The sequence below is a fragment of the Solea senegalensis genome, linkage group LG8, assembly GCF_019176455.1.
Source record: "Solea senegalensis isolate Sse05_10M linkage group LG8, IFAPA_SoseM_1, whole genome shotgun sequence".
In the NCBI taxonomy this organism is placed as follows: domain Eukaryota; kingdom Metazoa; phylum Chordata; class Actinopteri; order Pleuronectiformes; family Soleidae; genus Solea; species Solea senegalensis.
The window spans coordinates 19481631-19493997 of NC_058028.1; the positions used below are offsets into that span (position 1 = coordinate 19481631).

General features: G+C 40.1%; 1 protein-coding gene across 2 annotated transcripts; it reads left to right on the forward strand.

The window, feature by feature from the left end:
• Positions 1–9105: 9105 nt before the first annotated feature.
• On the forward strand, positions 9106–12207 carry smtla (somatolactin alpha). 2 transcript variants are annotated; one of them, XM_044032545.1, is made up of 5 exons: positions 9106–9134; positions 9283–9473; positions 10555–10668; positions 11654–11833; positions 11969–12207. In XM_044032545.1, exons 1-5 carry the CDS (start codon positions 9122–9124, stop codon positions 12161–12163), a joined length of 693 nt encoding a protein of 230 aa, XP_043888480.1. In that variant the 5' UTR covers positions 9106–9121; the 3' UTR covers positions 12164–12207. The 2 variants fall into 2 exon arrangements, with proteins under 2 accessions (XP_043888480.1, XP_043888479.1); XM_044032544.1 differs by lacking the exon at positions 9106–9134 and having other exon boundaries at positions 9267–9473.
• Positions 12208–12367: the final 160 nt, after the last annotated feature.

Here is a 12367-nt window from a genome sequence, read left to right on the forward strand (position 1 = left end):
GGGAGTTTGCCCAGTAGCCAAATGCACAGAGATTCACAAAACAGGAGGTACAGTAGATGGGCTTGTTTTGGTATTGAGGGCAGGCCACCAGCTCAGCTTCAGTCAGCTTTAACTCCTCTGTGCACTGGTGCACTCACTTTTTGATATTCACAGATTGCAGACACACAGTAACAGCACAGGCTGGACAAACGGGCACTGTGACACTCGCACACAAAGTCTTTGATTGGTGAAGGAAACTTCAGAGGGACTTTGAATTAAGGGAGTTAGTCATCCCTACTGCAGACGCTATGCCTTAGGAGGGCCACTTAATGTGAGATCCACATTACTTAATGGGGAATTTCACACTCATCTCATGAACTGACCAAAGTGTATAGTCTGGCTATGCCTTATTAGACAAACTGCATGATTACTTTCCCCATGGATATGTTGTACCTGCTTCTCTGCTCCTGGGAGAAACATACACATTGACCCTCATTTATCAGTCACATGAGTATGTCACCCAATCCCGACGGATGCCCGATCAGGCTTTGATAGATTAGAATATCCCACCACTGGATAGTCGTAACCCCTTGAGTTAATGACACTGAGACGCTGAATATGCATCAGAAGCTGAAAATGAGCGGCGTTGCTTTGGAATTTCAAAAGAACAAGGTGAGTTTGTTGCGCAGCCTGAAAAGTGAGATCAAGGGAAGTCCGAAAGCAGCAGAGTTGAGAGAAATCACCGCCGCGGTAAATAGTGGTAGTTGACAAGTGTAGCGGAGTTTTGAATATTTAATGTATTCATTTCATTCAAACTCAAAATCACCACCAAAAAGCACGTTGATGTGCTTCAGCCAAACACCAGCACTGACCCAGACTGAGGTGGTGCATCACTTGATAATAGTAAACAGATAAATCTGCCAAATCAGCTCCTTAAGATGTCATTTGTACAATAGACATTTATTCGTGATTAATCAGATGAGGAATTGTGCACCAAGGCACAGCCACACAGACCGGCCTGGAGCCAGCTACAGTATAAAGGGCCAGACGACCACCAGCTGAGAGAGGGGCCTGTGTCTTTCACCTCCCGACTGAAACAGGCAGACATTTGTTAGTTACATGCTGACATAAGTTGCTCTGTTTGTACAGTAAATGACACACTAACACTAAATGAAAATGTAAAACGAACAGAGAAATTAAAAAAACATTACAATCAAAGTTCTCTTAGCGAATAGCACACTTGCCAAACATAAGTATTTCATACTCAGATTTTAGAAGAAGTGCTGAATAATGTTCCGTCTCCTCTTTTTGGCTCTCAGGCTCAGACAGGGCTTATGATGTCACACCCATTACCACGTGTTTACAGCTGGGTTTCCACCACACGGCCCTCGTGCATAACATAAAATTAAATACAATAGAATAAAATAGAATCATCACCATTCAAGTCATTCAAGTATGGATAAGTACGATCCAATGACAATTACCCAATCCAATCCAGCTTTATTTATGCTGTAGATAGAATTAAAATAGTTAAGACATGCAGTGTTTAAAACTATAAACAATATTAAAATAACAGTAACACACTGCATTGAGAAACTTACAGGAAATGATCTTGGATTTCTGAATAGAGTTGGACTGAATATGCTAGAAACAGTCAGAAATACTCTTTTTTTATCAGTATTTTATAATCACCAACACATCATTGACAGCAAGATTACATTTAGGTACATTTGCTTTTTCTGATCTTCCCAGGACTCATATGAAATTTGTAATTTAAGTAACAAGTTCCACAGAGTTTATAGGTGAAATGGTGAAGTGCAAGTTATTTTTCAGGTGCCTGGGGGGGAAAAAAGAAGTCTGGAACCCACAGAGACCTTCAGAGTTGATGTGATCCATCTCAAAGCTGCCATCTGGCCTCGGCTTCTGTTAATAGAGGGTTTTCGCTCTGAGCCAGTCAATACGTGGCTAGAGACAGATAGAGAGAGAGAAAGAGAGAGAGAGACAAAGCTGAAAGAGGGGAGAGAGCAAGGAGGTAAAAGAGAGAAACTTAAAGGTGAGTGTAGGTACAAGACCAAGAAGGGGAGGGAGATGCAGACGCAGAGCAAGTGAAACGGCAGGCTGTACACGGAGAATACAAGTGAGAAAACTATGGGTAGGTAGAAAAAAATGAATTTAAAAGATTGAACAGGGGAGACAGTGCACTCTAGGGGGAACATGTACTTAGAATAAGGAGTGAAGCAGAGAAGTGGAGCTTTGGAGTACATGTGCCCCAGGGAGGATGGTGTGAAGTACCTTTTGTCTTCCCACCATCAGAAGCTTCGTTTGAATAAACCTTGCCAAGCATTTCCTTTTTGTAAATCTCACTTTGAAGAAGGGCAAAGCTAAAGCTTCTCCCACAGTGGCAATCGAGTGTAGTTGTACCTCGGCCCACGCAAATCCCTTCCTCAATAGCTGTGGGTGTGTAACAGTTTCATTTCCATTTTAGAACACAGTGCGATTGCTCACCGTGACACATAACAGCAGCTTCACCTTGGTTGTGAGCCTGCATAGGTTGTCCACAGTGATTGGCAAGGCTGTGTGACCAATTTGATTTAAAGCTTTATGCCTTCTTTCTTTATCCCAAAGACTTTGTCAAAAATGACACCGGGCATCATGGCATGACAGGAATGCATCTGCCGTCACCGCAGCTGGTTTTTTCAGCTCCTGCACCGGCGCCAAATCTCACTCAGGAATAAATAGATCAAAAACATTTTTTTTTTTTTTGGAAATATCGTTTCTTATTTTGTTTTTTTTAGCATGCAGGTGTGCTCCACCAGAGGCCCCAGAGGGAGGGGATTGTAAATACAGGAGCAATGCAGGTGCTGCTCCGGCATGATTGCATTCAAAATACAGAGTATTGCATGTTACTAGATGGAGATGGTAATTAAGCCTGGGGAGAGTGTTAATGAATCAACCCAGAACTGTCATTCATCGGTGTGCTGCCTCTGATGTGCCAACGAGTTCTCCGTCAAACCAGAGAAAACCGAGGGGGGAAGTATGAAAGTGAACATTCGGCCCAGGTCATACTTCACATTTCACCATATGCACTCATGCCGAAGGGGTCAGCATCTGCATTCCATGTGTTATTCTCTTATTCTATTCCAGTATCAGCAATATCTCACCAGGGAATCACCCTTATTTGTAAGTCCTTTATTCTTTCTGCGCCGACATGTGCAGCTTCTGGTGGACGTCCTCATATAACGTCAAACAACTTTCCTACTCATTGTCTCTTTTGACCAAAAACAAGAGTGTACCACCAACTGGACAGTGTTGTCCGAGAGGTGTCGTGCGTAGTTGGTGTGTGCAGACCATGCGGTATCATACTGGAGATGTGAGCAGATTTATCCATGAGGACAAACACAGAAACGGGTGCATGATGAAATTGATGACACATGGACACTTAAAAAAAGTATGACTCGGCCCTTCAGGTCTGATAATATTGTACATTTTACTATAAAAGACATGTGACAAAACTTATAAAGCATACACAATATAAACTCGAGAACAGGATGTTGTGATGACACATGCAAAAACTGCAGCCTGTCTATTCCCGCTTAGAGTCTGTCCAAGATCAGTTTGGAACACCATTAAAACGGTTCCAACAAGACGCAAGTCCGCGGTGGAGCAGATTCTGAACCCCCCCCGCAACATTCACTTCACACCAGTGAATGTCACACATCTTTATGGAAAACATTCTCTCTCTTCTTCTTTTCTCTGAGCAGTTAACTAAAGGGATCAGCTCATCTGATGCATCGGTTATTCCGTTAATTGCAGCATTAAAGCGTCTTCCACACAAAGAGGTTGAGATGGACCACGGAGTGAAAACTCTTAGGAGTCTGTCAACACGTTTTTACTACTCGGATCCCCTGCACTTCATCGCGACTGTACTCGATCCTCGTCATAAAGATCACTCCTTACTAAAGCTAAGTAAAAAAACTAAGTAGAGAAACGATCCAGGCTGCGTTGGATACGGAGAGCCCACGAGGAGACGGAGAAGCGTGCAGCGCAGGAAAACAAAGAGACTCGTCTGTCTGCAACAGATGGCGGGCATGCACCCTTGTTGTCCGACATGTCTGATGAGATCCTCCGCAATATTTTCATAGGTTCTTAATTGATTTATTCTTTGAAGCATGAATATTAATCTATACAATTGCAATGCCTTGACTTTTGTAAGGTAAGTACACACAGTGCCGGCCATAACAAAAATAGATTAAAAAACAATTATGGCATAATAATTTCTTTCAGTGCTTCCTGATTTTCTGGTTTTCGGCCAACAATTTTCATTCGGTGCATCCGTAATATAAACCCCTCCCTCCAATATAATATCTATTGAATTGTTTTAGAATCCTGGCTGTGCATTTAATTTCTTCTTTCCACAGCAAATTAAAACAATGACATTGGTCAAAAAGGTTTGTTGTTTTTGTCTTCTTTCACTAACAGCTAGTATCTGGGAAATGCACGGAAATTATCACTGTAATTAATAAACTAATGTTTTTAAGCCGTTTACAAACGCAACATGTTCCATCTCTCTCACAGCAAAGACAGGTAGTGCACTCGTGCTTGTGCAAACCCATGCACACACAGTCAGGCAGATAGAGACACACACACACTGTACACATAATGATCTGATTGCAAGTCATAAAGAGGCATAAAATTATACAAATGTGTAGTTTTCTTTGCGGCCCGGGGACTGTTGATATTGCACCACAAAACTGAGTGTCTCTTCTTATCACAAAGTTCTCATTAAAAAAGCTCACACTGCCCGTTTTCTCCATTTCACTTCTCTCATGAACAAATGCAAACAGACCTGAGGCGAAACATTCAGCTGTTTCTTTATAATTTTGTTCGTATGAAATGATAATAATTCATCAACCACAGACAATCCAGTTTGTAGCTACAGTGTGGATAAGAGCTCACTGAATGCACTTGTGGGTACACGGCTCTCAAAAACACAGGCAGCAGCTCTCATGCCGTCTTAATCTGCTAGTTTATGTCATTATTAATTATTTTAATTCATCTGGCATGCAAAAACATGGTTATATTCTCTACCAACGCTTACATCTTAGCACATAGGCCATGATCTGAATCCAGGTGAAATCTTTTATCTCTGCTATCGAGGTGACATTGACTAAGATTTTATGTCTTATTGTTCCAACAAAATAAAAACAGATAATAAATAAATAATAAAGAAAAAATAAATAATGTTTGACTTATCACAAGTCCTAAAATGGCCAACTTGCAGAACTGCGGTGCATTTACCTAAAAAAAAAAACCTAAATCTGGGAATCAGTGTGTGTACCAGGAACCCAGCAGAGAGCCGATGCATCACTGTGGTGCGTCGACATGATCCATTAACAACACAAGTATACACTAGCAGCCAACACTCGGCTGTCTCAGTGCATCAGCACCGGCAACAGAGAGACGCTCCGTTGAAAGATGCTCCACAGAGATGTTATCCGTTTGAGATTGAGTGGATTCTTTACGTCAGAGTGTGTGTAATTCACGCCGCTACAGACAGAGAATGGTACAACAGTGATGTCAAAATCTCACCTTGGTGGAATAAATAAAGAGTTGCTATGTCGATATAATGTAAAGAGAGCAACTTTGAAATATACAGAAGCCTTTATATACGACTGTTTTTAAACACATTGATGTGTTGTCCTTTTCCCTGATAGACTCCTTTATAATTAAAACATAACACTTTGGAATACTAGCCTTGTGATAAGCCTTTATATGCACTTTAGACTAGGGCTTTGCATTAGAGAGGTTTCCATCTTGCACCGCCATGTTTATACAGTAGTCCAAACTGAAAACCCAGCTCCGGCACGATTTTTGCGTTTTGAGGCTTATGCAAATGAAGAAAAATGGCTCCACTCATAACAACCCTAATTTAAAAACCAGCAAAGAAGAAGGAGCAAATGACGTAGAGAATGGGAGAGAGGAAGAGTGGAGAGAGTTGCTAAAGAGTGTTTACATATTTTCTGGTATGTAAAGGCCCCCACAGTTCCCAGGCACACTTGAGTAGATGAGTCCTCTGTGACACTAATTGTTGATAAAAGTACATTTGGCCGGAATGTTTTGTGCCACTCCAATAAGTCCAAGTCTTTTCAGTAAAATTATAAAATACACTTCCACATGCTTCCTGCAAGAAGATGGTATTTAAAGATTTCCCTGGTTTTTTTTTTTGTATATCACTCTGTGAGGCACTCGGTGAGTGTTGAGCCCGTGAAAGGTGTTCTATAAAAAAATGTGTTAAACTTGGTCTCACTCCGAGTCTGGGTGACAGCCCAACTTTTGAGATATGTGGCATTTCGACAGTGGTCACAGCATGACCTTAGATTAAAAGCCCCAAAACAAACAACAGCCAAAGGGAAAAGGGGTCACTGACAGAGCGGCGAAGCCCAGAAAACACATTTTCGAGAAAAAAAAAAACACATCCTTGCTCTTTGTGTGTTTGTATGCAGTCAGAATTAAAGCACACCCAGTTACTAAAATACTCTTGAAACCCTCCTGCAAGGATGAGCTGCCCAGTTATTAAAACAGGATTATATAAATATATTTTGAGTCTGGCATGTTGGAAATCTAAAAACCGGCTGAACAACAAAATCATCAATGCTGATTAGTAATGAGCTTAGGGACTTGGGGGCAATTAGTGAAGGACATCAATCGTGCAAAATCTCAGTGTTTAAATAAATTATTTAGGCATGTCACACATTCTTTTATAAAAGATTATTCAAGTTACCATGTTGACATGTTTTTCTCGTTAGTGAAATATTTTTAAAATAACATGTCACAGCATGATTTAGGACTATGCGCGCTGAAAAATAATTTGTTATTTTATTAGAAATCAATCAAATATTTCAGGAAAAATCTACTTGTTCCTGAATATTTGAAGAACACTTCTGTATATGCGTTTGTGGTAAATACTAACTGATGTATATCTTTCAGTATGTATTTATTTATTCATTCATTCTAAAAAGTTGGGTATGTCTCAATGGTTTATTTAGGGTTCGAGCAACAAGGGCTGCAAGAACCCTATTGAAACTGGAAGGATTATTATTATTATTACTATTGTTATTATTGTTATTCCCCCAAATGAATCGCATTTTTGAAACCTTTCCCATACCCCAAAACTCACAGATTTTTGTGACCGCATCAATCCTGGTGTAAATTAAAATTTTTGAAAAAGGTTCGGGGAATGTGCGTCGAAAATTGAATATGGGAGGGGCCAATACTTGCAGCGCCATCTGTCCAAATTCACCATGAACAACACAATTATCGCACATGCACGAAAATCGGTACAAATGTGTAGAAGGTCGGGATGAAGAAAAAATTACATTATGACCATGATCCAAACCCAACAGGAAGTCCGCCATCTTTATTTATTGTGGTTCATTTCATAAGTTATCTTTGCCAAAGAAAAGATAAGCAGTGAAGCTGATGGTTTAATAAATGGATGGATGTTTGATTTTTAGGCAAACATGTGATACCATTGTTCAAAATTGCAATGATAAACTTTGACTTTATTTTCCAAATGTGGCCTTGGACAAAATCTATTCAAATATACAGTGACAATGTTCCATTTTGCTGTTGACTGTTGATTTTGTATAGTCCTAGACACTGGGGAAAAAAATGCATTCTTTCCATTACATAAAACATAAAAAACAAACAACTTGATGCTCCCTGAAAACATTTTCTGCAATTTTCAACAAAGTCATCCCTTATTGCCCAGATTGTTGGCATACATAAATATGAATCTGAAAAGAAGATATATTTTAAAGAAATGTAAACTCCATAAATTTACATTTTTACTTTAAATCTGCCGTCCAAGTTGGTAACTTGAAGTTGCACACTGGAGCTTTAAATTTGCTGTATTACTAGAAAATGACTGCATTAAACATTTAAATCAACATTTATCTCCCTTTATGTTAAGATCTTAGCCAAACAACAGTAGAAAATGTGTATTATATTAATATAGTTGTTGCAGTTCAACCAGTGTTTGTCATTTTTGAGATATCATACATGGCATGGTGAGCACACGCCATGTACAATAAACACTATAAGCCTGTAAATGAGTGAGTTAGTGAGTGAGTGAATGGTTGTTCATCCCTATGTCGGCTCTGTGATGGACTGGTGACCTGCCCAGGGTTTAACCTGCCTTTCACCCTATGGCAGCTGGGATTGGCACCAGCAGCCCAGCAACCCTCATGTTTACTTTCCCAATAATGAAAGATTATAATTTTGTACATTCCTAGTTTCTAATCACATGACGACTGCTTTCACTTGGGGGTCAGAGAATTCATCAATTTCTCTATTTTTTGTGCACATTTACAGTAACTGGATTTAACATAGGAAATCCTGTTCCAGAGAAGTGTGCGTGCACCTTAAGAAGATGCTTACTTGTCATAGAAGTGGAGTGGGAAAAGGTTGAGGAGTGCGGGGAAAGCAAAAATGACAAACTTCCTTATGCAACAGGTTGACTTATGTGGTGAAAGGCTCCAGGTGTCCTCAAGACGTGTGAATAGGTATCGTCTCCCTGACGTCAACTGTGGTAACGCAACACCTTTGAGTCGTCTTGAACGTATCCTTAAACATGTCTAACTCACTTCATTTATTCCAGGTATTTCTATTTTTCTATATTACTAGTATTTGTATAATTGTGATTCACCATAAACAATGACTATTTTACAATCGCTGTTTAAAATGACAATGTTTCAGTTGGATTTCACCTATGAGAGAAGCAGATAAAAGCTTTTTTTCTTGGTTCCCAGTGATTTCTGACTCTCTCATTCACTCAGTTCCAGTTACATACCGTCTTTTCCAAACATCCACCACATCGACATTACATACTGTCAAAACAAAACTTTCATCTCTCTCTCCAACATTTTATATTAACAAACACGCTTGGTCCAACACAACTCGTTACACAGGACTTCCCATGTTGGTTTTATGTATGAGACAAGAAATGGGAGGACGTGTATCTTTCTTACTAGAGCCTATGCATGACCAAACTGACCTTTATTCATGGTGTGGCTGGGCATTATAAAAGAAGTCAACATGACAGATAGTCAAGAAGGACTTGAAGACTCCTGACAGAACGCACATGATGACGGCAGGTAATGATTCACACACACACACACCAGACAAAGTAATTGCACTTGTGTTTTGTGATTGTCCAGTTATAGGATATTTGTGCAATAGAATATAAAGATGATGTATTAATTTGCCCTCATACTGCATCATTTATCATGTGTTTGTCTTTAGTCAAACAGAGTGGTGTATGGGCTGTCTTGCTATGGCCCTATTTGCTTGCTGTAAGCATCCCACTAGACTGTAGGGATGAGCAGGGCAACATGTCTCGCTGTCCCTTCATCTCCCAAGAAAAACTTCTGGACCGAATCATCCAGCACGCTGAGCTCATCTCCCGCATCTCAGAAGAATCATGTTCTTTGTTTGTGAGTAACGTTGACCGACACCTAGTGTGGTGTAGGGAACACAGCATATTGCATCTGCAGGCCTGAATAATACAAAATAGCTGCAGGGGGAACTGACTCACTCATCACAATGATTACAGGACAATTAAAGAATAACTATATATACACATAACTTTATATACTATCTATATATATATATATATATATATATATATATATATATATATATATATATATATATATATATATATATATATATATATAAACACAAAGTATAATTGTGGATAGCTGTAATTCACAGGGAACCCTTTACATACACGGGACATTTTTATTTTCGGTTTTTGGCCATGAGCAAGCAGCGGGATTCACTGGCTCCCTTTCTGCTTGGTTATGGGTATTTTTCTTTTGTCAATAGCATTTGCCGAACCAAAAACACAAACACTTTCGGTGAGATTTTGTGTGCTGTTTGCTTTCGATTCTGACATAATCATCACCTCACTGCCAGACTTCAAAGTAATCTTCTACATCACTTCTGAGAAAGAGATGTTTTATTGAAGAAGCAGACTCACTGTGGAGTATGCAATAATGGTACACTGCAGCAGCGAGAGCACAGGTTTTGCAGCCTGTGAAAGCCCTTTCGCTCTCCAACTCCAAATCCAAAATTGTCTTTGTAAAGGGATGATGTCGAGCTTGTTACTGAAAAGATGCTGCGTGGGGTCAATGGATGAGAACAAGTTGGAAAACAAATGTGCCGCCTCTGACACGTCTCCAGTCGCTAACGCCAGTGAGGCTTATGTCACAGTTTTCCTGACCTATCCTTTAGTGTGTGTGGGTGTTTTTGTTTTGTTTTTTGTCATTTTAAACTTCAGCGTTTTTTAAAATCCGTTGGAGAAATCCACTAGAGTGCACAGTGTGGGTCACCTGTTCTGTAAGAGATTAGGAATAGAGTGAAACAATTTCAACATACAGTGCCATTTGTGAGCTTTAAAGTCTTCATTTGGAATATAAAACCACAAACCACAAATACATGCAGCGTGTCTGCACACGTTTGTATGATTGACCTGTTTTCTGCTGTGCACTAACAACTTTGTATGGATTCTAGGAGGAGCTGTTTGTTCCCTTCCCACTGCGGCTTCAGAGAAACACGGTCGGCTACGCATGCATCACCAAGGCCTTACCCATCCCTAGCTCCAAGAGTGAAATTCAACAAATATCTGTAAGTGTAAGGTCACTGATCACCACAAGTTGCTTGTTTATTTGGCAAGAGTGACAGATGTTTGCTTATTCATTCAGCGTGTGCGTTTAAAGACTTTTAATATGTTTTGTGCATGCGCATTTGTATGTGTCCATGCTTTATGGTACTGTTGGTAGATAAATGTCAGCACTCACATCTGTCCTGTACTGGTGCCAAGTGTGCAAGCATTAATTACAATATAAGCTCATAAAATATCATAGAAATCCTGAATGTCTCTTTATAATTTCACACAGCATTCTTGTCTGTGCCTGTGTGAGGGTATGGCTTTCGTCCTGCAGCGTGTGGCCATTTTGGCTAAAGGTCGACTCGATCAGTATGCTGGGAACTAAATGGAGCCAAAGGCCAGTGAAGGTTGATTTGGCTGATGTGAACTGTAATTTGGTCAATGTGGCACAATAACGCTCCTTCCGCTAGCAAAGGCCATGTGCAGAAACGATACCAAAGGCAATCCATTCAAGGACTCATTCTGGTAATAATGCAACTGCTTGTAGGAAGTTATGTCATCACATTAATAGTAGATGTGATCTTTCAAACTGCATATACGGCAAAGCTCTTCTTTATACATCATTTATCCTCTGCCACTTATGTTAAAATATCGCCTGCTCTGCAGTTTGATGGCCATTTGTACGGCGTGTTGGTCATTTCCTCCTGGTTTAAAGTCTTTTCCATTTAGGGCAATTTCAGTGGACTCAACTGCTTCACTCACGGTATTTCCAAATACTTTTGTAACGTAATGTAAATGGCTGATTTGCCATTGATTAAAACCCATGCTGTTAGTAAGTTCTCAATGCTGCTTCTCAACCTCAGTTTCCCCTGAGTTGAGAAATATCTTCATTCTCTTCTTTTTTACGTGCCGACACCTACGGGAACAACACACAGAGACAAACAACTGCACACACTCACATTCACTACTTGTTATTTAGAGTCCCCACTTTTTGCATCGCAGGATAAATGGTTGCTGCAATCTGTGCTGATGCTGGTCCAGTCGTGGATCGAGCCTTTGGTCTACCTGCAGACCACACTAGATCGCTACGATAACGCGCCAGACGTGCTGCTCAACAAGACTAAGTGGGTGTCCGAGAAACTGGTCAGTCTGGAGCAAGGCGTGGTCGTCCTTATAAGAAAGGTGGGTCAGATCACTATGGATTCAATTGTCAGGTTTATATTTCCAGCTGAGTTATAATATCATTCTCTTGTCAAGGCAATACACAGTGTGTTTTTATCCATAATGTTTCTAATGTTTCCTAATGTTGCCACGCAGATGCTGGATGAAGGAACGTTGACTACAACATACAACGAACAAGATCTACTCCAATACGATGTCCTACCAGATATGTTGGAATCTGTTATGAGAGACTATACCCTGCTCAGCTGCTTCAAGAAAGACGCCCATAAGATGGAGATTTTCCTCAAGCTCCTCAAGTGTCGGCAAACTGACAAATTCAACTGTGCATAAAACATAATGTGCAACTTTTAAATAAAACAATGTCTAGCTTTAAATTAATTCCTGGGGATGGTTGGTGTGCACTTATATATATATGACCATGCCTTAGGCATTCAGCCTCGCTCGCAAATGCAGTACATTCTTTATTGATTATTTTGGAACACCTTCACTCAAAACTAAGTAGGTGTAATGCTGTGCCCTTTCCTCCATCATACT

What these genes read in the sequence shown, in the direction of transcription:
- smtla (XM_044032544.1), top strand. Translation starts at nt 9,267, where the DNA reads ATGTGTTTGTCTTTAGTCAAACAGAGTGGTGTATGGGCTGTCTTGCTA. An exon ending in GTGAAATTCAACAAATATCT is followed by an intron (nt 10,669 to 11,653) that starts GTAAGTGTAAGG and finishes TTTGCATCGCAG; the next exon opens with GATAAATGGTTGCTGCAATC. An exon ending in TGGTCGTCCTTATAAGAAAG is followed by an intron (nt 11,834 to 11,968) that starts GTGGGTCAGATC and finishes GTTGCCACGCAG; the next exon opens with ATGCTGGATGAAGGAACGTT.